Genomic DNA, 26,734 nt, shown 5'->3' with positions numbered 1-26,734 from the left:
AATTTAGAAATAATCTACACTGTCTTATATATAGGAGAAGAGAGGGAGAAGGCATAATAACATGCACTTAAACGTGATAAGAAATTGTATAAAATCCTCGTTTCGCATTGCAAAAAATAGTTTTTTCTCTCTATGTTCAAATGATCTGTTTATTTATTCATAATTTTTTACGAAAAACAGCTTATTGTAGTGTGTGGTTTTCTTATGCTATGTATTTTATATATGTAACAGTATTATAATATTACATATGAAAGATAATGATTGGCAAAATTTGCAAATTATCAAAAATTTTTTCAAATCTCAATATTAATATTTTTCGAAATTTTTTTAAAAATATCTCATAATATATTATACATTTATAAAATTTATAAAAATACTGAAAAAAGTTCCAACTATGAAAAAAGTTCCAATTAAAATAGTAAAATATTCACGGTGAAAGAACTCATCGAATTTGAAAACATATTAAATCTTATGATCTTATCTTGATGATAGTATACAACATTTTTATGTCTTCAGTATCATCATATAAAAATGTTTCAAATTTTACAAATAATGCACAGTCCAACTTCTATTTATATATATACTTATTTATACATTTACACATATATATTTGTACGTATATGTGTACATGTATGTGTGTGTATGTGCATGTATGTGTTGATATGTATATTCAAATTAAATAAATTATATATATTTATGTATTTCATACATTTGGGTATATATATTTTCATATATGTATACAATTATATATGTATAAAACTTTTTGATGCTTTTTCGAAAAAATAACATGTATCATCTATATAACATTATAATTCTATCAAAAAATTGAATTCTGAGGAAAGAGTAAGCCAGAGAAATTTCTACTTTATTCTACCAATTAAACTTTTAATATTTATTATGCAATCATGTGTGATTTATAATCTATTAGTATATTATCTATTATCTAGTTAAATAATGTGTGTGTTTGTATTTATGTAGATATATTTTACATATTTATATGTTTTATATATATTTTATATATATGTGTATATATTTATTTATTTATTAATATATTAAAATTATCTTACATTCTCTCTGTTAATATGTACTTATTATTTTGATACGCGTAGTATTTACCTTCATTTTATTTCATATATGTTTCTTTTCCATCTATACACGTATATTTATATTTATACACAAACACTACGAGTATCATATATTACATATATTTTCTGAAAAATACTATAAAGATTCGTTCGAATCAGAGTCGTAATAAGTTTTAGTTTGAAATATTAAGAATTTCGTTGATTTAACATCGTCTTGTTGAATAGCTGCTGAATTCTTAGATTTGTCAGAAATTTGTTTATTTTTTGATAAACTGCTAAAAGTATTTTTTTCAAGAGAAATACTTGAAAATAATTTTTTTTGCATGGTTGTATCTTGTATTGATGTATCATTTATAAAACAAGAAGATATATTTTTTTCTGTATTATTAATTGTTGAATTAATAGTGTCATTAAATTTCTCATTATCCAATCGTTTGCTTCTAGTTTCTTTGCTGATTGATTCCAATCCAATCTTTATATCGTGTATTCGATTGGCAACATCATGCTCTTCAAAGGAAGAATTTGATGTTGAGCTTGAATGTCTTCTACTATATCTTTTTCCAATAAAACCATTACTAAATTCTTTAAAATTAGCATGCTTATGATATTGTGATTTCTGATGAAAAGAATTTTTAAACATCTTACGAGATGTAGTATAACTATTATTTTCTTCACAATCTGAAGAGTCTGAATAAAATCCTTTTGTTTGGAAGAACATGTCATGAGTATCATCCTTATAATCTCTCCCGTTTTTTTTCACTATTGCATTTGAATGTCTGTCATTACTATTGTTTATATTATAGTTTAGAGAAGAAGCTCTTTCCTCTTGTTTATCCAAATTCTTAGATTCACTATTATTGTTATTCTTATTTGAAGTGAACAAAAATTTTCCATTTTTACTCATCTTTAAGGAAGTGGTTGTGTTATCGGAAGATTTTATCTCACTTAATCCTTTTCTATCGTTGATTGATTCAAAAGCTTCTCTTGTTTTTTTAGGCTTTTGTGAAGAAAATATTATTGTCCTTAAGTTTCTATTACAATGATATTTGTCGTTGTTACACGAATTATTTTCAGTGATGTTTGTCTCACTTAGTAACTTGTCATTTGTTGAAAATTTTAATCTTTTCTTGGGATGTTGTATCAACTGAACAAAATCATCTTCATCCGATGACAAGAAATTTAAAATTGAATGTTTACTATCACTCTGTCTCACTTTATTATCATTTTTATATTGATTTGGAAACTCTATCTTGTCGAAAACTTGATGTTCTGCATCCGATGTATCACTTATGCTTGGACTATTATATTTCACAGATTTGGTGTGCATTCTAAGTGAATAACCACTATCAACTTTATCAACCGTTCGAGTAGACGCCTCCATATTTTTACACGAAGTTTTAGACATTTTTTTAATTCGACGTTCTCGTTTATTATTATGCAAGTTTGTATTTTCCGAAATTATGTTTTTATGAACAAAAATATTTGTATCATTAAAACATATATTTGGAGGTAATCGTTCTAATATAATTTTAACTTCTCGAAGCTTTACATTATCTGTCTTGTTTATTCTATGTGAATTAGGAGAATGTGTTTTAAGTTCATTTAATATCTCTTTTTGCGGGATGTCATTTTTATCCAAAATTTTTGTGTTCATAGTTGTATTTGTAGAATTATTGTTTACCGATTCTGGTAATCGTTCCAACATAATTTTAATTTCTCGAAATTTTACATTATCTATTTTGTTTACTCCATGTTTATTAGAAGAGAGTGTTTTAGATTCATTTAATACATTCTCTTGCCAAACAATATCATCTTTATTCGAGATTTGTGAGTTTCTTGTTGATGATGGTAATCGTTCCACTATAACTTTAATTTCTTGAGATCTAGTATTTGTACAATCCTCGTTTATTGATAAATGTGGAGATAATTCTTCTAATGTAGTATATTCTTTGTTCTGACTGAGATCAGTATTATTCAAACTTGATAGTTTACCATCTTTCTCTTCTGTATTTGAAGCGGAAAAGTCATCTTCAGTACTTAATTTTAAATTAAATGAACAATCACTACCTTTTGAAAACAAACTAGAATGTTGCGCATTTGTGTTCATAGTTGTATTTGTAGAATTATTGTTTACCGATTCTGGTAATTGTTCCAACATAATTTTAATTTCTCGAAATTTTACATTATCTATTTTATTTACTCCATGTGAATTAGAAGAGAGTGTTTTAGATTCATTTAATACATTCTCTTGCCAAACAATATCATCTTTATTCGAGATTTGTGAGTTTATTGTTGATGATGGTAATCGTTCCACTATAACTTTAATTTCTTGGGATCTAGCATTTGTACAATCCTCGTTTATTGATAAATGTGGAGATAATTCTTCTAATGTAGTATATTCTTTGTTCTGACTGAGATCAGTATTATTCAAACTTGATAGTTTACCATCTTTCTCTTCTGTATTTGAAGCGGAAAAGTCATCTTCAGTACTTAATTTTAAATTAAATGAACAATCACTACCTTTTGAAAACAAATTAGAATGTTGCGCATTTGTTTTACATTGGCAAACAATAATGGTACTTTCGTCACTATCTACTGTTTCTAATTCCACATTTTCGACTTCACAAGTATATAACTTATTATTGTTTAAATACCTATAATTATGTACCTTACTTTGTTCCATGATATGATTATTCTCCACAGGTTTGGATTTACGTTGTTCAAAAGGTGTAATTTGTTCCAAAAGAACTACTGGATTTATATTAAGGGAAGCTGAATCTTGTTTGCACGTTTCATTTCTTACAAAAATATTTGCATTATTGCACTCGGAAAGCAAAATATCATCTTGTTTATTTGAATTGTTGTGATCTGAAATTTTACAAGAACTGTCAATAGTAAAATTTTTAATTCTATTTGGTAATTCATTACTAGTATCAATATTTTTGTAAGAAATAGAAGATTTTCTTCTTTTTCTTTTCGTCTTTCTAGAACCAAGATTGGTGTCGCTAAAAGGAGACAAATTTTTACTTTTGTCTTTGTGAACTAAAAATGTTTCTCTTTTCATCATACAATCAGAATCTAAAGCTGGATGTAAGCTTTGCTTTGTCCCAGATAGTCTACTTATACTATGCCTTTCAGTTTGTATTAAATCTATAGGGGAATTTCTACCTGTATACAATTTCTTACGATAAAAAGTTGTTAGATTCTTATCTTTTGTAATAACTTCTTGCACAATATTTTCTGACTCTTTCTCTTCATAAGAATTATCTTTTTCTAACGTTTTGTCTTGATTTGAAGCGTTATCTTCATCATTTTCAGTCAATTGTTTTGATGTTTTATCAAACTGCCAAACAATGTCATCTGTAATTTCAGCGTTTGAACTTCTTTGGCTGGTATTTAACACACTCATCTTATCAATTTGTTTATAATTCTGCAAATACATATTAGTCTCTATTGTGTTACCAGATGTCACTATGTTAGTCACTGGTTGATCACATATTTTTGATGCTACATATTCTTTTGACATTGAATACAATTCAATATCTGGAATATTAGTATTAACATTGTCATTGTCTGTCACACAATTGATTTTTGCATTTTCATTTTGCACGCACTGAATCTTATTACCAGATGTAACTTTTTCTTTTACATCTTTATTACAAATAGTCTTTGAAGAATTAGTATTTTTACCACATTTTGCACTCTGTCTAATAGCTATAGTATCTACCTTATTTGTAATATTTGCATTTGATAAAATGTAAGCTGCAGTGTTTACGGAACTACAGGATGATTCATTCTTATATTTCTGCTTATTGCCTCCATTGATTATAGTTGAAACTGACGATAATGAAAGTGTGGTCTCTTTTTCGCTTAAAGATGATCCAGCTTCAGACAATTCATTCTCGTCTAGAAGCGCATTATAAGGTTGATTACCAGTATTTACCCAATACTGTACTAAGGTTGCGGGTTTGCGCATAGGTATTCGCTGTTCTCTGTATTCTTCTTCACAAACTTGTTTTTCTATTTCCTCTTCATCAGGTTCTAAAGTATCAACATTTAGTTCTATATCGTCAGACATCTACAAATAAAATATGAATTTTCTATCAATATATCGTTAAAAATGATTCAATAAAACAATAAAAAGAGGTTATACTTCTTCAGAATATTTGCCAAATAAATTAATCCAAGCTTTTTCCCTGACTTTCAGAAGCTTTTTTGGTATTTGAAAATTAAAGATGCGGTCTTTAGTTCCCGTAATCCTATATGAAAATCGACAATGTTTATTAAAAATAAATATATCAGACGTAAATGTATTTTATACGACAGTATATACATAGAATTTATATATATATATATATATATATGTAAAAGATGTAAACTAACCTTTCGATGCTTTGAGAGTAGGATTGTGAAAGGAAATCATTTCCTTTAAAGTTTTCCGCCACGTAACTTTCCATATAAGTTATTATATCATATCAAAGAGTATCATTTATATAAAAATATATGTACCATAGAGAAGAAGGAGAGGTCATGGCGTCAGGTAATCTCTGAAAGCGATACGCCATCTGTGGACTAAAAACGTGGACATGAACTACGAAGCCAATGTCCACGAATGTTCTCAGAAGGTAATATACAATGTGCATAATTTCTGGTTGTGTTCCGTGCTATATGCACGAAATGTCGATAGCATCAGTGCTGTAGCAAGACGCTTAATAAAATTTTAATATAAATTAATTTTGTGACCCCCTCTCTCTCTCTCTCTCTCTTTCTCTCTCTCTCTCTATACATATATTTATATCAGATAGGACCACAAAACTGTATATAAGATATTTTATTTCGAAAAGATATTTTATATGTATGTGTAAAATATGCATGTATATTATTTGTTACATTAGATATTTTATTGTATTTATATATATATATATATATATATATATATATACACTGTCAAGTTTTTATCTCGCATAATATAATAATCCTAACTGAATTTCCTTCAAGATTGATTTCTGTTTAAATTTTTCTAATTCTGCATTTTTTAATATCATTTAAATATTCTGAAGATTTCAAAAGATTTATGAAATTATTTCATACGATGTTATCAGCTTCTTACAAGAGAGAAATAAGTAGAGCTATAGCAAGAAAACAATTTAAAGACGTAATGTGGGAAAAGGATTTTTTAGACATTATATCGCTTACGCATTGATGTAACGGGAATTTCACAGATTTTATTTGTGAATACATACGATTAGTTATTCATGTTTATATGCGTGTATAAATATTGCTGTACATTATCTGGAAAAATGGATTTTCCTCATTCATTAGTTTCATAACATGTATTACTGCGGAAATTTCCCGACAAAAACAGTTACGTCACATTCTCGTCGAATTCGCGTATTTTACGTGGCTTACGTGGGATGCAGATTTATCCACAAATTATCTACGTGGATACAACTTTCTTTTTTCATTATTACATCGAGGTCCTTTATTCTCGAAATATAAATGTAGATTTCATGTGGATATTTCTATTGAAATTATGATTAATCATTCAACGACTCGGTAATATTGTAATGTTAAAAGATATTTTATTAAAATTTTTCAATTGTAATTTTGTATCTGAAATATTTCAGAAATATACCTGCATCATGTTTTTTATAATATTTATAATATTTATATTATAATATTATAATATTTATATTTTATATAATTTTGTATTCGCAATATTTCTGAAATATTTCAGAAAGATAAAATAGTTTGCTAAAATAAGATTATATCTGTATGTTTCTAAATATGCAATAGTACATATGTATATAGAATATGCTTCCTCGCTTTGCCGCTATGCAGCGCTGCATCAAATTAGCTTTTTTTTTTTTTTATCGATGTGGAATCCAATCTTTACGGACACCCTTCATCCTCTCCCGAGAGAGAGGGCTCCGGGTAGTGCGGGACTCCAGGCTGGTTGCATCCATCCAGACCTGACTACCCGCTAAACCTCACTGGTGGCATCCTAACGTTCAGCGACGGATCCCCGGGAACCGCTTGCGCATAACCTCCAGGGTGCATCAAAATAGCTAAATCGTATTCAACTTTTCGTCATAAAGTGTATATAAAGAACTGATACTAACACGGTTCGAAGTTTATTTCTTCTTTTAAGGACCGTCTACGATGGAAGTAATATTGGTGGAGTGGACGATGGAGTAAGGCGTAAGCGAATGGTTCTTTTCCATTTCGCATTACTCCTAGTCTTACGCCTTACTCCACCGTCCACTCCACCGATATTATTTTCATTGTAGACGGTCCTTTAGTCAGTTTAATTTAATAAACTAATTTAATTTAAAATAATTTGTTTAATAATCTGGATCGCTTGTTGGAATTCAGAATATGGAACAGATTATTTGAAATTAAACGGATAAATGGGAGAGCCTATTTATTGCGTATATTAAAAATAAAATATAAATAAAAATAAAATTATTCTTATGGCCGAGTGTTGTATTTATATACTTTTATAAATGTCCAAGATATTCACTTATCAAAAATGAAGAAAATAATATGTCTCGAAAGTTCATGAAATTTTCACATAGATTCCACGTAGATTCTAGTACCGTTTTTGAGCGGATTATCCACTTGAATATCCACGTGGATTCAACGATATTAATCTACGTGGTAATAACGTGGATTTCACGTACTGTTTTTATCGGGTTTAATGAATCGCTGATATTGTCGCGATAATTTTAATGAATAGTATCATTGGTATAATAACATGCCGGGGCACAGAACATCTGCAAACTTGTTCCCATAGAAAAGTTCATCAATTATATCCATAGAGATGAGAGCGAACATCTCACGTGCTTTAGGCCATTGACATTGAACCTGGGGATCCGGTGGTCGCGGTTCTCGCGACAACTTTCTGTTGCAAGTTTTAAAGTAGCAAGCTAAGGTGCCTCGATGTTTATGTTTAGAAGGAACGTTAGAGATCGCGAAAGAATGCAAGATTATTCAGAACGTTTTTTTTCCAGAACGTTTTTTTTGGTCTCTTCTCCCCACAAAACTATGAAAGATCAAGTCTCGTTATTTAGCCCGCTTCTTATCTTCCAGTCTTCTTTTTTTCTATTGTAAATTTCTTTTATGTATTGATAGGCGCCGACATTTATGTAGGATGTGTTAAGGATCGCGAAAAGATGCAGGGACTGTTTTTTAATTTCCTTTGCAAGTTTCGAATAGAACAGCATGTGAAAACTATAGAATATATGTTTTTATGTTATATCCTGCTGACATTTCTTTTTATAAATATAAATGATTATAAACTAATATAAAAAAAAATATAAATAAAAAAATGACTAAAGAAAGGGAGATCATGTGTAATATATCCACAACTAATAAATATTAAAATAATAAATAATACGTTATTTCTTAGAAATTTCAAGATATAATGTATATATGGATTAATATCTTTAATTATGCTACTATTTATATCTTTAATTATGACTACGATTTATGCGAATATATAAATGCTGTTGATTATTTTTTTAATTTTATCAATAACGATAAATAAGAAGAAAAAACCTATAATATATAAGTTTATATAAAAAGTCATTACTTAGTTTTTTCATAAAGATTATTTGTATTTGCAAAAGCACCTGAAATCTATTCTAATTTTTTTATATTTTCTGACTTTTGCGATACTTGAAGAATATTCTTCGTAGAGTACATACCCACACAGCACATTCTACTAAATGGAAACGAAAAGATGTCTTTTTTAAGTTATCTTTTCGACAAAGCAAAAAGATGTCTTTATGGATATCTTTTCGCTTTGTCAAAAAAAACAACATAAAAAAGGATATCTTATCGTCATCTTTTTTTAGTTGCTTTTCCGGTAAAGCAAAAAATGTGTGTTAAAAATCTTTCCGACCAATTACAAGAAGTTATTATTTTATATTATTAATTTATTATTTATATATTGCATCAAAACTCATATCTCGTTCGAAAAAATAAAATCATATTATGCTGATTAAGTAGAATCCGTTCGTAGCCTGTGAACCAATTAACCTGTTCAAATTGCGAGTTGCGAGTTACGAGTCGCTGTGCTCAACCTCTTTGTTTCCGACTCTGTGAGAAGAAAGTACGAGGTAAGAGGAATAGAATTTTAATCTAACATAATCTTCTTTTTAACATGTATAATTATGTACAAATATTACATAATAAGTAAATAAAAATGTGATTTCATACATTTGTTATAATATTTCTTACTCAAATTGATTAATTTTTCGTAAAATTAGATATTTTAAAGTTTGAGGTTATTTTGGAAGGAAAAATTTCTTATTAAATTATTTGATAAACATTGCATAAAAAAATATATTAATCAACCCAGTAAGCAAAATGTTAGCAGGTTGGCAGCAGATTGGCAGCAAATTCGATCAGAATCCCACACCAGAACCGTAGTCATCTGTGTCCGCATTAAGCTTTTGTTTTAGCGACAAAATCTGTAAAACATAACCTGTCAACAAACTGTCGGCAGAAACCGAGCAGGATCTGCGCGATGCAATTTGATGTTAGATTGCCAGCAGAAACCGAGCAGAATCTGCGCATGCAACCTGATGGCAAATTGACAGCAGAAACTGCACAAGATTTGCGCTTACTTTTATTAATATTATATAAATGCAACAAAATTGATTATTACAAGTGCTAAATAAGAATATTATCGGCAAGTTAATTACAATTTTCTTCTAAAATGACATATATGTCATATGTTATATCGTAATATATGTTAATGTAATATATGTTATATCGTAGTTATATCTCATATAGCGAAGGACTAATTTAATTTAATTTAATTAATAATAAAGTAAATGATAAAAGTAAATGTAACTTGTAAAACTGGAGATGTAATTTATTTAGAATTAAATTCTTGCTTTATGCCTCAAATAGGCAGTACATGAATAATTTTCCATTTATCATATTGATTCCAATCAGTTTAATATTCTGAATCTCATCTGCTTGTATCAGATATCAGAAATTAAAATGATAGAAATTAAAATGATAATTACTATATTTTTAGTCTTTTATTCATATTCGCGACTTTATATATATTTCTGACAGAAATTAGATTACGAGAAAGTACAGCTCACGTAGCGGTAAGTGAAGGAACTATCGAATCATGCAAACTCTGTTCCGTTTCTGCCGTCAATCTGCTATCAGAGATTATGTGCGCAGATCCTGCTCGATTTTTGTTATCAATTTGCTATCAAATTGGGCCTCACAGATCCTGTTAAATTTCTGTCATCAATCTGCCGTCAGTTATATCAGCAGGCTCTACTCGATATCTGCCGAGAATTTAATATCAAATTTCATTGCGCAGATCCTGCTCGGTTTCTGCAACCAATCTGCTATGATAATTTTAAACAAATCCTGTTTAGTTTCTACTATCAAATTATGTCAGCAGGTTTTGTAACATTTCTGCTGACATTCTGTTATCATTATTTGATATAACAAATTTTTTATACAATCTGCAATCTTACTGTCGACAAAAATTTGTAGCAGAAATTGACAAAATCTGTTTGAACAGATTTTGCTGACTGGAAATATTTGCTAGATTTCAATTTACTGTAATAATGTTAATCAAGCTTAATTCTGAAATTTTTATTTGCTCATTACAAGTTCATTAACAGAATCTTTATGATTGCATTACTTATTACAGTGCTGTCACTTACTTGCAACTTTCGGCCAGATTTCTTAGCTTACGTCTACTGTTCCCCTCTTACCGCTCGCGCTGCTCGTAACAAAGGAGCGCTCAGGAACGTGCGCGTCACAAATGTAATGTGGCGATCTATCTATCTAAGTTCTCTTTATTGTAATTACGTTTCAAAACACAAATATTTTAAATTGTTACAGAACATATACGTAATAAATAATAGAATAATTATTTTTATTATTAATAAACAATAAAGAGAACAGATAGATTGCCACATTACATTTGTGACGCGCACGTGCCTGAGGTTACAGCCGCGCTCCTTAGTTACGAGCGTTCGGCGGCGCGGTTGCTAAGGCGCGCGCAGTAAGAGGAGAGCGGTAGGCGTGAGCTAAGAAATCCGGCCGAAAGTTGCAAGTAAATGACAGCACTGACTTATTATATTTTAAACTTTAATACTTTTCTTAATTTTTTATATTTGTATTTTAGAGTCTTAATATTTCTTATCGTTTTTTCTAGATTATGTCATAGACATCTTTCCGTTACAAGTTCTTCTTCTCTCTACGCAGCAATATATGCTGATACTTTACTGTGCATTGTACTTTGTATTCGTGGTCCTGTATGCGTCTTTCTTCTTCTGCTCAGTTAAAGGAACAATATTACAGTTGAAGGAACAATACAATTATTTCGAAGTAAGTTTTTTCTCTTATATAATATATTTCTCAAATAAATCAATAAATTATTGATTGTAGTGAAGTATTTTATGTTTGTCTAATTTTTTTAATTTGTAAAATTGTTGGTAGCGCACATATGGGAAAGTCAACGTAAAACAGAAGGAATTAAAAACACGGCTTTTGCGAATATTATCATAGGTAATTGCATAAATTTATTTAATACAACTAATTTTTGAAATATGTTTGTTTTATAATAAAAATTTTTACAGGCACTATTTCAAACATATATAGATCATCGAGTTATTACGACTTAAAAAATAAATTTGCAGAATGGCTACGAAGAGCGGGAGATAGATACAGATACCATCAAAAAAAATTATGTCATACATAATACTTTTGTCATGACTTTGGCGAGTACCAAAATTAAAAAGACTCACTTTAAATGTCTAAAGTTTATAAATGTTTAAGTTCAAAGTTTATAAAGTTTATAGTTTATAGGTCAAGTTGAATGTATATAATTTTCTTTTTTATGTACTGCTCGACCTTTGATTAGACATTTTATTATCAGTTACTCATTAGACATTTTATTAATCAGTTACTTTTACATTATGCGCTGTTATGTAGCACGAGGAATACCTCTATAAATATATTTAATAAATTCTGTAAATATTATATTTGTATATTTTATTATAACCTATAATTAAGACGAACACATACCGAAAAGTAAGTCTTAGAGATGACTAATAAATATCTAAAAGAGATCTTTAAAGCAACTAAAAAGATGTCTAAAAGAAGTCTTAAAGACTACTAAAGGATGTTCATGAATAGCCACATTTTAGTTATCTTATGGACAGACTATATGTCACTGAAAGCGGGTCATGAGACTGCTTTTAGTCTTCTTTCCGTCGACTTAACGATATCACTAAAAGATGTCTGTGACAAAAATATGTCCAGTTTTAGTAGTACATTTAGACGACTTGGTGCTGTATGGGTATCTTTGCTGCTAATAAAAAAATTTTATTCGACGAATTGATAGATCCAGAGAAAGATAGGGATGTATGTGGGAGGAGGTCGGACGTGTCTTTACGCCCATTTGATCAACGAGCGACAGAATCCATCCGTGGCAACGGCATCGACGCATATCCTGTGGAGAGAGCATTCACACATTTTTCAGCCTAACGAATAATTGCTAGAAAACAATATTCGCAGACTAGGAAAATATGTGAGGTGCAAGTGGCTGAATCGGAAATCGAACCCGAGTCTTTCGCTTTCCGGGCAACTGCTTTAGACCACTGAGCTATTCAGACCTCACACCTAATGCTGCTTTTTAACACAGTGATATGGGACTCCAGAGCGATGTTGGTATCTCACTCGATGGATGCAACGCCGATTGCCACGGAAGATCCCTGAAAGGTCGCTCGCTGACCAAATAAGTGCCGGTGGAGGTATTCGCGTGCATGCTGGCTTCCGACTGGCCTTCCGTATGAAACGGCACCGACGAGCACAACGCCGTAGAGTGACCACATCCCCCAAGATCCCTATAGTATATACTAAAATCCTCACTGTACCAAATAGCAGTGGCGGATGGATCCTAAGATAGGGCCGGGGCAGGCCTCCAGAATCGGTGCGATAATGCCCAGTTTAAGATCGAAGGACAGAATATCATTTAACTGTTCATTTTCGGCCACTTTCAGTTTCTGTTTTAATATTTTTGTTTCTCTTCTCTTTTTTCGATACGAACAGCAATGACGACGAAATTCTCGTCTTCCGGCGACAAACGCTCTTCCTTTTCCCGCTCTTTCTGCGTCTTCGTATCCTTGTCTTCATCGTGTGACTATTATCGCCGTATATAAGAAAGCGATCGAGTCGAGGACGACTCAAAAGTGCGCATCATCTCGCGACGAGCACAGTGCGTTAATAGACGTTGTTTCTTACGGATCGAAAGTACACATCTTCGAAATGTTCGCGAGAGCTTCCTGGATCGCGATATTTGTGCCTCTTTGCGTTTATATTCACGGTGAGTTATTTGTATTTTTATATTTTCTATTTAAGAGAACATAATATTCATAATATGCAAATTTCATCCAAATTCGCATAAAGTATAATTTAATCATTGTTATTGTAAATAAGTACAAAGTAATAGCGTCCCGACAAAAACAGTTACGTCACATTCTCGTCGAATCCACGTATTTTACGTGGCTTACGTGGATGCAGATTTATCTACGAATTATCTACGTGGATACAACTTTCTTTTTTCATTATTACATCGAGGTACTTTATTCTCGAAATATCAATGTAGATTTCATGTGGATATTTCTATTGAAATTATGATTAATCATTCAACAACTCGGTAATATTGTAATGTTAAAAAATATTTTATTAAAATTTTTCAATTGTAATTTTGTATCTGAAATATTTCAGAAATATACCTGCATCATGTTCTTTATAATATTTATAATATTTATATTATAATATAATATTTATATTCTATATAATATTGTATTTGCAATATTTCTGAAATCTTTCAGAAAGATAAAAAAGTTTGCTAAGAAAAAGATTATATCTGTATGTTTCTAAATATGTAATAGTACATATGTATATAGAATATGCTTCCTCGCTTTGCCGCTATGCGGCGCTGCATCAAATTAGCTAACTCGTATTCAACTTTTCGTCATAAAGTGTATATAAAGAACTGATACTAACACAGTCCGAAGTTTATTTTTTCTTTTAAGGACCGTCTACGATGGAAGTAATATTGGTGGAGTGGACGGTGGAGTAAGCGAATGGTTCTTTTCCATTTCGCATTACTCCTAGTCTTACGCCTTACTTCACCGTCCATTCCACCGATATTATTTTCATTGTAGACGGTCCTTTAGTCAGTTTAATTTAATAAACTGATTTAATTTAAAATAATTTGTTTAATAATCTGGATCGCTTGTTGGGATTCAGAATATGAAACAGATTATTTGAAATTATACGGATAAATGGGAGATAGCCTATTTATTGCGTATATTAAAAATAAAATATAAATAAAAATAAAATTATTCTTATGGCCGAGTGTATTTATATACTTTTATAAATGTCCAAGATAGTCACGTATCAAAAATGAAAAAAGTAATATGTCTCGAAAGTTCATGAAATTTTCACATAGATTCCACGTAGATTCTAGTACCGTTTTTTGAGCGGATTATCCACTCGAATATCTACGTGGATTCAACGATATTAATCTACGTGGTAATAACGTGGATTTCACGTACTGTTTTTGTCGGGGTTGCGATTAACACTTATCAAATTGCGATAAATTTATAAAAAATACGAGTTAAAATAACGTTTAATTATGAAATTAAAAATATTGACAACCCATACAGCACCAAGTCGTCTAAATGTACTACTAAAACTGGACATATTTTTGTCACAGACATCTTTTAGTGATAAAACTTCTTTCGTTAAATCGAAAGAAGACTAAAAGCAGTCTCATGACCCGCTTTCAGTGACATATCCCACATGAAACATGACATCCATTGGAGGTCCATATAACCTCCATACCTCCATGTGACCTCTATCTCCACGGTGGATGTTCAATGGATCTCTAATAGAAATCCATATTATCTCCACGGTAGATGTCGTTTGTAAATTCATCATGGATGTCCATTAGACGTCGGTTATGGATGTATGATAGATGTGTACACATTTCTCTTAACATAAATAATTTTTATTAATTATTTTTCCTAGTATTGGTAAATATTATTTTTTGTTATTTTATCTTATATCTCACTAATAATTATAGTCAGTGGAAGTAAAATTTCACTGTAAAATCAGTAATCGCGCTAGTTCGTTCGTTTACCGCTATGGTGCGCTCTTTTTCTCGTACTTGAGTTTTAGTCATGAGAATTATATAAAGCTTGCAAAAGGTGACAGATAAAATTAAAAGTATTACTTCGATCTAATTTCTGATACAGTTTCAATAAAGGAACTACAGATATTAAATCGATTATATAAGTCGGACAAGTAAATGTCCGGCCAATAAACGAAAATGATCCGTTCATTATCTATTTGTTACTCCATATAACGTACATATGACATCCATGAAAGCTCGACAAAATATCTATAATTACTCCATATAACGTATATCTGACATCCATAAGAGCTCCACAAAATATCTATAATTACTCCATATAACGTACATATGACATCCATGAACGCTTCATTCAATATCTATAATTACTCCATATAACGTACATATGACATCTATGAATACGTCTAATGGATGTCGCATGGAGGTATGAAATGCGAAACTGTGGATGTCTAGTAGATGTTTACGGGACGTTTCATGGACATCTAATGGAGGTTTCGAATCTCCATGGTAGACGTCTAGTGGACATCCATTAGAGGTTTTTGTTCCGTGTGGGATTAGTCTGTCCATAAGATAACTAAAACGTGGCTATTCATGAACATCCTTTAGTAGTCTTTAAGACTTCTTTTAGACATCTTTTTAGGTGCTTTAAAGATCTCTTTTAGATATTTATTAGTCATTTCTAAGACTTACTTTTCGGTATGTGTTCGTCTTAATTATAGGTTATAATAAAATATACAAATATAATATTTACAGAATTTATTAAATATATTTATAGAGGTATTCCTCGTGCTACATAACAGCGCATAATGTAAAAGTAACTGATTAATAAAATGTCTAATGAGTAACTGATAATAAAATGTCTAATGAAAGGTCGAGCATTACATAAAAAAGAAAATTACATTCAACTTGACCTTCAACTTGACCTATAAACTATAAACTTTATAAACTATAAACTTTATAAACTTTGAACTTAAACATTTATAAACTTTAGACATTTAAAGTGAGTCTTTTTAATTTTGGTACTCGCCAAAGTCATGACAAAAGTATTATGTATGACATAATTTTTTTTGATGGTATCTGTATCTATCTCCCGCTCTTCGTAGCCATTCTGCAAATTTATTTTTTAAGTCGTAATAACTCGATGATCTATATATGTTTGAAATAGTGCCTGTAAAAATTTTTATTATAAAACAAACATATTTCAAAAATTAGTTGTATTAAATAAATTTATGCAATTACCTATGATAATATTCGCAAAAGCCGTGTTTTTAATTCCTTCTGTTTTACGTTGACTTTCCCATATGTGCGCTACCAACAATTTTACAAATTAAAAAAATTAGACAAACATAAAATACTTCACTACAATCAATAATTTATTGATTTATTTGAGAAATATATTATATAAGAGAAAAAACTTACTTCGAAATAATTGTATTGTTCCTTCAACTGTAATATTGTTCCTTTAACTGAGCAGAAGAAGAAAGACGCATACAGGACCACGAATACAAAGTACAATGCACAGTAAAGTATCAGCATATATTGCTGCGTAGAGAGAAACAGAACTTGTAACGGAAAGATGTCTATGACATAATGTAGAAAAAACGATAAGAAATATTAAGACTCTAAAATACAAATATAAAAAATTAAGAAAAGTATTAAAGTTTAAAATATAATAAGTCAGTGCTGTCATTTACTTGCAACTTTCGGCCGGATTTCTTAGCTCACGCCCGACAAAAACAGTACGTGAAATCCACGTTATTACCACGTAGATTAACATCGTTGAATCCACGTGGATATTCGAGTGGATAATCCGCTCAAAAACGGTACTAGAATCTACGTGGAATCTATGTGAAAATTTCATGAACTTTCGAGACATATTACTTTTTTCATTTTTGATAAGTGAATATCTTGGACATTTATAAAAGTATATAAATACACTCGGCCATAAAAATAATTTTATTTTTATTTATATTTTATTTTTAATATACGCAATAAATAGGCTCTCCCATTTATCCGTTTAATTTCAAATAATCTGTTCCATATTCTGAATTCCAACAAGCGATCCAGATTATTAAACAAATTATTTTAAATTAAATCAGTTTATTAAATTAAACTGACTAAAGGACCGTCTACAATGAAAATAATATCGGTGGAGTGGACGGTGGAGTAAGGCGTAAGACTAGGAGTAATGCGAAATGGAAAAGAACCATTCACTTACGCCTTACTCCATCGTCCACTCCACCAATATTACTTCCATCGTAGACGGTCCTTAAAAGAAAAAATAAACTTCGAACCGTGTTAGTATCAGTTCTTTATATACACTTTATGACGAAAAGTTGAATACGATTTAGCTATTTTGATGCACCCTGGAGGTTATGCGCAAGCGGTTCCCGGGGAGCCGTCGCTGAACGTTAGGATGCCACCAGTGAGGTTTAGCGGGTAGTCAGGTCTGGATGGATGCAACCAGCCTGGAGTCCCGCACTACCCGGAGCCCTCTCTCTCGGGAGAGGGTGAAGGGTGTCCGTAAAGATTGGATTCCACATCGATAAAAAAAAAAAAAAAGCTAATTAGATGCAGCGCCGCATAGCGGCAAAGCGAGGAAGCATATTCTATATACATATGTACTATTGCATATTTAGAAACATACAGATATAATCTTATTTTAGCAAACTATTTTATCTTTCTGAAAGATTTCAGAAATATTGCAAATACAAAATTATATAAAATATAAATATTATAATATTATAATATAAATATTATAAATATTATAAAAAACATGATGCAGGTATATTTCTGAAATATTTCAGATACAAAATTACAATTGAAAAATTTTAATAAAATATCTTTTAACATTACAATATTACCGAGTCGTTGAATGATTAATCATAATTTCAATAGAAATATCCACATGAAATCTACATTTATATTTCGAGAATAAAGGACCTCGATGTAATAATGAAAAAAGAAAGTTGTATCCACGTAGATAATTCGTGGATAAATCTGCATCCCACGTAAGCCACGTAAAATACGCGAATTCGACGAGGATGTGACGTAACTGTTTTTGTCGGGAATAAGATGATCCGATGAACTATCCGTTCTGTCTTATGTTTCTACATAAACGAGTAAAATCTTGCGTTCGAATTACGATAGATGTTATGATTATTGTTTTTTCAATGCAATTAGATGCAGTCTATTTACGACGAAATAAAAATTAAGATAACGATGAAGAGTTGTTTATTTTAATGTGATAATCGTGTATTTTTTAGATCCGTGTTTTCTCGTACGTCATACTTGATAACCTCATTAAATGTAATAGATTATAATATATAGTGATGCTGCGATTGTATGTCAACTATCACATTACGATAAAAACTTTCAACCAAAAATAAAAAATAATATTTATAAAATGAAAACATACAATATTCTTAAATCATATATTAAATATTAATGGGTCATGATTTCAGAATGCATTGTTTTAAAAATATTTTAAAAAATATTATTAACGCGTATATTTTTTAAGCAATCTGGAAATACCGAGTTTCGATTATGATGACGAGAAATTTAAGATAACGGTATTGACGGAAGAATCCGCGATTGGCGAATTCAAGAAACACAAAAATCTCTCATTAAATGATCCTCTTCTATACTTATTTAATAAAACTTACGAAATAATTCGCGATTACAATCTAATTCAGAAAAATGCGAAACGTCAAAATTAATGGACTAAAATTATTTAATTTAATGTATATTTATTTAAAATATAGAATTATTCTAAATTTAGTTTATTGTAAACTTATTTAGAAAATATAGAACGATTCTTCTTCTCGCGTCATTATTTTGATAAAATTTATTCCGGATAATATATTCATATCATATATCTTAAACATAAAGATATAATAATTCGGAATACGAATATTTGAAAAGATTCTAAACATTGGACATCCATTTTCTGCTCGACCAGGTTCGACTTGATATAACTTCATAATAAAAAATGACAAAGGCAAGCTACGATCCGAATATAAAATCAAACCAGAAAGGTATTCATTGTAGCGCGCGTCTGAACGAATTGCAATTTAAATTCACAGGCAGATTTGAGTTATATTTTTAACCATGACGTTGTAAAACCATACTCGTATATAGATGAGTACAATATAATAAGATGCAAATGTATATTCTGCGAGACGTCACGATCCAAAAAATGTCAATTCCGCACATATCACAGATATCTAATCATTTTTTTTATTGTTATTCTACTTCAAAGTATGTATCATCTTATAGATGATTTTAGACTATTTAGATCCTGGTTATATAAAATTCTAATAAAAAATGACCCATTCTACAATAAATCTATACAAAATAGAGAAATTTAACTGCTTCAATTGTCATATTTTATCAATCATTATTATTGTTATTAAATATGGATTCGACTACCATCTAAAAAACTTTTCTTCTTGATTAAACTCTTAATAAAGAGACAATATTTTGCAGACAAACTGGAAATAAAGTTCGTAAATATATTTTTCTTTATATTCGCAAAATAGCATAAAATTTATATAATTTTGAAGATTCGAAAAAGTTGATATAGAAAAGTTTCTTTTTTAAATCAAAATTATTTTCCTTCCATTTATAAATTGTTGCTACTTCAATTTTTTTAAATTTATTATTAGGAGCAGTATATTCTTCATTTAATTAGCAGTATATTCTTCATTTAATTAGAAAGCTTAATACTAAATAAACAATACTATCATATATGTACTTCTAATAAATCATCTGTACATGAACATCCAGATAATCAAATATTATAAATCATACATTGCTATCATATTACCGATACAATCATATTATTGTCAATAACTGTCAATAGTAATAAGTTGATAGTAATCTCACAGACAATTAGCATCTAGGCATCTGCTAGAATATTATAATTTTATGATTAATGATTTTTTTATTACAGCTCAATCAATTCCGTCCAAGAATGAAGAACCCGTGTCACAAGTCTGCTTACGCTGCATATGCGAAGTTGCTACGGGATGTAACACCACTATCGGCTGTTCTGGCCCACTTTGCGGACCCTACGCTATAACATGGGGCTTCTGGACAGACGCTGGCACACCAACTCTAAACAATGAGCCGAATGCCACCGATGGTGGCGAGTTAATTTTTCTCTCGTAAAAAAAACTGTTTTCGAATATCTATTCAGATATAATAATTTCTACAACTCTAGTGCTTTATAGCTGCACTTTTGTTTTATTTCACTCCCCTCTCTCTTTCTCTAATAAAAAAGGCAAGTGTATTATCATACTTTGAAAAGAAAAGTGACATAAGAAAGAGACGAACGTATAGAAAGCGTAGCTAAAAAGAGAAATTCGACTAAAACTTCAAATAAAAATTATACGCATTAATTCAAGAGAATGCTGTCAATCAGTGATCCAAGAATCTATTGTAATGCTATATGAAATATAGCCTTTTAAGAATTCATAAGATTAGCTAGATAAATATAAGAATGTATAAATATTTCTCTACAAAAATATTTATCTAGTTATATAGGTTTCCTTATCAAATGTATATGTTTACTTAAAATCTGAAAAAAGAATACAAAATATGTATATTTCTTTCTATACAAAGTTAAATAATTCAAATATCTATTAAATGACACTTTTCAATTTAGTTTCTGGAAAAAAGAAATGTAAAATTTAAATACCTATATTTAAATCATATAAAAACAAATAGAAATTTTATAACAATAATGTATAATTTTCTTTTTTTTCATCTTTAGCTTATTCCCGATGTGTCAACGATCTTTATTGCGCTGCTCGTACGATACAAGGCTACATGGCCAAATTCAATCAGGTAGGATCAGTTTTTGATCGATATATATAGATATAAAATAATATTCGATATTATCATTGCTATGTAACATTTTTTATACATTTATTGAACAGGACTGCACTGGAAACGGAGTGATCGATTGCGACGATTATTTGCGTATTTATCGATTGGGCGCTTATGGCTGTACCGCTCCGCTAGACGATAAATACGAAAAGAGATACAAATTGTGTATAGCAACTTTCGGAAACCAATAATACATGCATATCATGTATTGGAAAATTTAAATACAATCCATTAATTATCATTATGCACAATGTGCATTATACACATGAATATCTGATAGAGATATATTTTTATCAAATATTTGAAATCATTAATTATAAACGCACTGCAAGAATGTTTGACATATAATTGAAATATTATCAAGATTTAACATATATAGCTCATAAGCAACCAGAAATGTACAATTTTATATAAAACCATGATATATATAAAATACAAAATACATTTATATGAAACTATGACATGCATTATCATTTGTTTTGAATTGATATGCAATTAATAATTATAAATTTCAATCTTTGTAAATATATATATATATATATAATATCAAGAATATATAATTTTATTAAAACTGGATGTTTTTGCGCTAGTTGTAAAGATTGTTCAAATTCAATATTCTCAATTTTAGAATAAAATCATAAATTGTTCTTTGGCTGTCATTTAGTTTTTTTTTTACCTGATTAGTGTTATTTTATATCTGCAATGAGCTTTTAGTCTTTTCATACTTTAATCGTTTTCTCTATATTTGTATACATAATTCTTTTTAATAAGTCTTTTTATACTTCAATCTTTTTTTTTTCATTTTTGTATATGTAATTCTTTTTAATAAGTTATCAAAATCAATTATAATTACATTAAATTAAAATACTGTATCTAAATAATATTAAAATATTATATGAAAAATTAACAGATATTGTGCAATAAATACAGTACAATCATAAACATGTGTTAAAATATTATTGTTATCGTTTTGTTTTTATCTAAAGTATATTTTTAGATCGATTTGTTACTTTCTCCTTTTTGTATATTACATATGCTTTTTTTATAATTGTAAGAAAGTATATAAATATTGATGAAAGAATATGTATTACACATTTATACATATTTACAGAATGTTACATATATAAAAAATAAATTTTTTACACATATATATATATATATATATATATATATATAATGATAAAATAATAATACATGATTTATAAAATCTTTAAAATATAAGTTTCGATTCTCGAGTACTTAATATTTTATCTACTATTCCTGCCCGTTTTTTCACTAATTCACTTTGTTGCTGCATATTTTCAGTAGTATCGATATTTTTTACAAGGAAATGATTCATGAATAATCGAAGACTTTCTCTAAAAGTTTGCAACTTTGGAGATAGGTATATTCTTCCAAACACGTCTAAACAAGCCTCTTCATTTTCATGTAATAATATTCCTAACATGATTTGTCGTATAAGCCTCATTGTTAGTTTATCTAATTCCATAAATTGGATCACCTGAAATTATCAAAAGAAGTACAATAATAACAGCAATATTAATATAAACATAATAATTAAAGTGCTGCAAAAAATAAATATCGAATATACAATACAAATTTACATACTTTTAAAACAGAAAGAGGGAGACCGTTGCCTAAAAATAAGTGGGTCAAGAACTTTGCTAGATTTGTTAGTTGTTTTGTATTTAAATCTTCTAATATCTTCAATTTATACCACAATGCATATTGTATAGTTAACTACAAAAATTAAACATAATTACAATTATTACAAATTAAAATTAAACATAATAATTATTATAAAGTTATTTTAATTATATTATTGAAAAAAAAGTAAAAAGAAGATAAGTTCTTTGTGCATAAAATATATTACATTTATATACCTGATATTTTCTATCAGAGTCACATAGCCTTTGCGCTAGTACGGCATAATAAGGATTAAATTTTTTCTCTTGAATGCAGCAATTGAGGATGACATAAATTACTTCTCTTTCCTGCTGATTTTTCAAACTAAGATGATGAACCTTTTCAAACGCGTCTAAATAATCTTCAGTTGTCATTAGCAGGCAAAAGATATCTCTTCTAATATTCATCCTTTGTTTTCGTGCCAATTCCAATATTTTCTCATTGTATTTTTGTTTCTTGTCTTCTGAAGTTTTTTCAACTTTACCAATATCCCTGAGACCGGACCAGGCTGATCCTATTATCCACCATTTTCCTCTTTCATCAACTAAGAAAGAAAATATAAATACTTGATATAAAGTTGATATTTATAAAAATATAATTTACCTATGTGTATATATTTTTCCATCATATTATATAATATTATTTTTCCCTTTACCTTCTAATAAGTCTTCCAGAGTTACATTAAATTGTGTGACACTATTACCCTTATGGATAAAATTTTTTATAATTTTTTTCAAATGTTCTATCTGAGATGGATCATATTGAGATATTTTGCTCATATTATTATTTTTTAATGCCAGTAATATCTCTAACATAAACTTGACTCTCGAACTATAAAGATAATAAGACATACAAACATAATAAAAATAAAAAGTACAGAGAGAAATATAAATTTACACAATAATTAGTAAAGCAATTCAGAAATAAATATTAATTATATCGAAAAATATAAAGCTCACTTTTCCGCAGTTGCATTGTTTGCCTTTTGTTACAAACTTAATATCAGATCTTTCATTGCAGTTGGATCATCTTTTCTTAATTGAAAACCCACTGTTTTCAAAATCAGCAAAATTAGTTCAATCTCTTTCTCTGTGAATTTCTCTAATATTTGATATATAAGTCGATGACCATACACCTAAAAAGAATGAAATTGTGTAAGAATTGTATGTAAAAACTATTTGTTGTTATCTATATTGTTGTTAACTATATTTTACCTTGAAATTATAAAGATGTGAAATTATAAGGATTAAATTATCTAATTCCTTATTCTCAACACAGTCAGATTCTTCCAACATCTGAGAAAGCTTTCTTACAATAGTCAATAAAAAATGTGCACCAACTTCTGTACCAATATTTGCATGTAATATAGTAATCAACATCATATGTTCACAGATAAGTCGATCTGGAGTTAATACTGGTGCAACTATACTTTCTATCATTAGTTTGGATAATATTACATTCATGTTGTTACAACTATTTGACATATACATTTCCTCTACCTATATTAAAAATATTTAGATAAATCTTTCATCACAAGAAAAATTGACATCTCTTAATAAAAATATATAATTTATAACTATATGAATTTATAATTTATGATTAATATGATATTTTATAATTTATGATCTTCATGTTTAATCACAAGCTATCACAAGCTATCACAAGTATAATTGCATATGCATTTATATCAATTACCTGATTTCCAATAGTATGCATATTTTGCTCTGCCACTCTATTTAGGATACCTTTCAATTGCCTTTCCAATCTAATGAACTTTTTCACCACTGACAGAAATATCGGTGCTTGTAATGTGCACCAGGTGGTACATATTTCTTTGATGCAATATTACCCTTCTTGTCTACCATAAATATCTTCCCACAAGCCTTCATTATCATCTGATTGCTCTAATGTAATATGCCTTGATTCTTCATCCTCTGTCTCATCCTTATCACTTAAATATTCCTCAGTTTCAATATTTATATCATTTGCCTCTTCTAGAGCAATATCTTCATTATCATCTTGATCTGAATTTTCATTAGTTGAAAGACTTTCATTGTTCATATCTTGCTCAGAATCTTCGTCATTATCTTTGTTATTTTCTCCTTCAAATTTTTCACTTTCATTCTCAACATCATTTTCAGCACCAATAGCTATATTTAAATCTTCTTCAAATTCTGTGCTCAATCCAGTTTCTAATAATTGTTTATCAGTTTCAACCAGATGATTCCTATTCTCAGAATCACAAAAATCTAAAAGATCTATATATAATTGAGTTAAAGGTATATAAATTATTTGTAATCAATGCGATAGTATAAATGTATTTAATGTATAAAAATATATTTCAAGTTTATTTAGGAATATGTAAAAAATTAATAAAACCAAGAATAATTTAAAATATATAAATATATAGACAATATCATGAAACTTTTATATTTGTTATAAAATATAGAAATATAAGTTTATTGAGACTACTTCAATAAATTTTATATTAAAATATGTTGAAGTTATATAAAATATACATAAAATTATATTCTTGAAAACGCGAGAAGAAAATATACATGAAATCTTAAAAATTATAAAGGATACAGTCTAAACCATCCGATACGAAAGACTTTGGAGTGGATTTGCTCTTTCGTTTGTCCAACTTTAATCGTTTCTCTAATTGTTTAATCATTTTGTCTTCTTCTTGATTGGCCTGTTTCAATTGTTCCATTTTTTGTTTTTTCGCTTTTATTTCTATCCTTTCTTTCTTCATATCTTTAGGCCTTTATCGTTTTTGCGCCTTCGTTGATGGCGTTTGTTTAATATTGCTCTGTTCTTGATTTTTATTTTTCTTTTGATAAAATGCTGCTCTATTTAACTTCTTTTGTTGTCTCTTTTCTTTGCGTAATATTTTCCGCGTTTTCTCCGCTGGTTTAGTCTTGACACGTCCCATTTTGCACGTAAAAGTTAACTTTACAGTTTTAACCTCGCAACTCACTACATACACGTGTTTCCATCTTATGCGCCTACATCATGCAACCATAGTGACCAACAATCATGATGCACGAATGTCAAGATACGACACGTCACGACTCGTTTTATCCAGAATCTGTTATCTAGAATTGCGTTCGAAAACCTATCAAGGATGTTTTCAAAAATTGTTCGTGTGCAAAGTAGCATTTAATTGGCCAATCAGAACGAAGAAATCTTTTTATCGCGATTGATCAAACGTTGTTTCGATGAGAATGGATTTTCGAACGCAATTCTCGCAAAATGTTCTCGGCGCGCGTTTCATCAATTTAAAAATTGTAGTCTTGTTTTTCCGAGAAGAGTGTGTGCTTTACTTTTCACGAAATTGCGAAATTGCTCAGGCATCGGATTACAAAGAAAAGGAAGAGGATTTGACTTATTGTGAAGAAAAAAGTGCATGTGAAAGGTATAATTATCTAATAATTACAGAGATCAGAAGAATCTCTAATTTATTATTTCCTCAGTTATATTGGAGCAAGAAAATTCGAAAGATTCTCTAATTAGCGAATTAATGGCCGTTTCTATCAACGTCGTTTAACTTTAATCTTAGCTTAACTCATTTTTCCTTTTTCTAAAGGAAGGAATTAGAAGGAGACGAAGAGTGAATTAAGCTAAGATTAAAGTTAAACGACGTTGAGAACAGGCATAAGAACACAGACTTCTAATATAACTAGACTGCTAACTCCCCATATTTTGCTTATATAAAATGTCCTCACATTTTATGTACTAACGTGACTTATTCTGCACATGCGCAGATATCGATATAGATATATATCATATACTTAACCTAGCTTGCGTATGCATATACATATAAACATGCGTTATCGCAGAGCGCATGCGCAGAATA

At 29.4% G+C, this 26,734-nt stretch overlaps 3 protein-coding genes, 1 long non-coding RNA gene and 1 pseudogene across 15 annotated transcripts; 2 read left to right on the top strand and 3 right to left on the bottom strand.

Annotated features, from left to right (window-relative positions):
• Window positions 1-111: 111 nt before the first annotated feature.
• On the bottom strand, window positions 112-5,637 carry LOC145972423 (uncharacterized). 2 transcript variants are annotated; one of them, XM_083101009.1, is made up of 4 exons: window positions 5,469-5,637; window positions 5,239-5,344; window positions 4,254-5,163; window positions 112-3,953 (listed from the first exon to the last, which is right to left on the bottom strand). In XM_083101009.1, the coding sequence occupies exons 1-4, from the start codon at window positions 5,540-5,542 to the stop codon at window positions 1,222-1,224; spliced, it is 3,822 nt and encodes a 1,273-aa protein (XP_082957135.1). In that variant the 5' UTR covers window positions 5,543-5,637; the 3' UTR covers window positions 112-1,221. The 2 variants fall into 2 exon arrangements, with proteins under 2 accessions (XP_082957135.1, XP_082957134.1); XM_083101008.1 differs by having other exon boundaries at window positions 112-5,163.
• On the top strand, window positions 4,418-12,096 carry LOC145972425 (uncharacterized). 9 transcript variants are annotated; one of them, XM_083101012.1, is made up of 5 exons: window positions 4,418-4,477; window positions 5,600-5,710; window positions 11,287-11,463; window positions 11,571-11,639; window positions 11,711-12,096. In XM_083101012.1, the coding sequence occupies exons 2-5, from the start codon at window positions 5,698-5,700 to the stop codon at window positions 11,830-11,832; spliced, it is 381 nt and encodes a 126-aa protein (XP_082957138.1). In that variant the 5' UTR covers window positions 4,418-4,477; window positions 5,600-5,697; the 3' UTR covers window positions 11,833-12,096. The 9 variants fall into 9 exon arrangements, 2 of the variants coding, with proteins under 2 accessions (XP_082957138.1, XP_082957139.1); XM_083101013.1 differs by having other exon boundaries at window positions 11,287-11,459; window positions 11,711-12,091; XR_014439154.1 differs by lacking the exons at window positions 4,418-4,477; window positions 5,600-5,710 and adding an exon at window positions 6,948-7,160 and having other exon boundaries at window positions 11,287-11,459; window positions 11,711-12,091.
• Window positions 12,097-13,298: 1,202 nt separating this feature from the next.
• On the top strand, window positions 13,299-21,671 carry LOC145972424 (lysozyme-like). The gene is made up of 4 exons (XM_083101011.1): window positions 13,299-13,458; window positions 20,252-20,446; window positions 21,074-21,147; window positions 21,240-21,671. Exons 1-4 carry the CDS (start codon window positions 13,401-13,403, stop codon window positions 21,378-21,380), a joined length of 468 nt encoding a protein of 155 aa, XP_082957137.1. The 5' UTR covers window positions 13,299-13,400; the 3' UTR covers window positions 21,381-21,671.
• On the bottom strand, window positions 16,213-17,853 carry LOC145971634 (uncharacterized). Of its 2 annotated transcripts, XR_014438909.1 has the most exons (4): window positions 17,663-17,853; window positions 16,717-17,141; window positions 16,537-16,605; window positions 16,213-16,465 (listed from the first exon to the last, which is right to left on the bottom strand). It is a non-coding gene; the product is annotated as an uncharacterized LOC145971634 (long non-coding RNA). The 2 variants fall into 2 exon arrangements; XR_014438908.1 differs by lacking the exon at window positions 17,663-17,853 and having other exon boundaries at window positions 16,717-17,307.
• A 725-nt stretch (window positions 21,672-22,396) lies between the features above and the next one.
• On the bottom strand, window positions 22,397-26,018 carry LOC145972421 (nucleolar MIF4G domain-containing protein 1-like; annotated as a pseudogene). Its single transcript, XR_014439150.1, has 8 exons — window positions 25,462-26,018; window positions 24,571-25,133; window positions 24,090-24,374; window positions 23,835-24,010; window positions 23,531-23,706; window positions 23,073-23,419; window positions 22,798-22,929; window positions 22,397-22,690 (listed from the first exon to the last, which is right to left on the bottom strand). The product of XR_014439150.1 is annotated as a nucleolar MIF4G domain-containing protein 1-like (transcript).
• Window positions 26,019-26,734: the final 716 nt, after the last annotated feature.

Source organism: Camponotus vicinus, unplaced genomic scaffold, assembly GCF_025532165.1.
Source record: "Camponotus vicinus isolate PSW18456_S1 unplaced genomic scaffold, iyCamVici1.0 SCAF_5, whole genome shotgun sequence".
NCBI classification, from domain to species: Eukaryota; Metazoa; Arthropoda; class Insecta; order Hymenoptera; family Formicidae; genus Camponotus; species Camponotus vicinus.
This window is presented reverse-complemented; position numbering and strand designations above follow the sequence as displayed.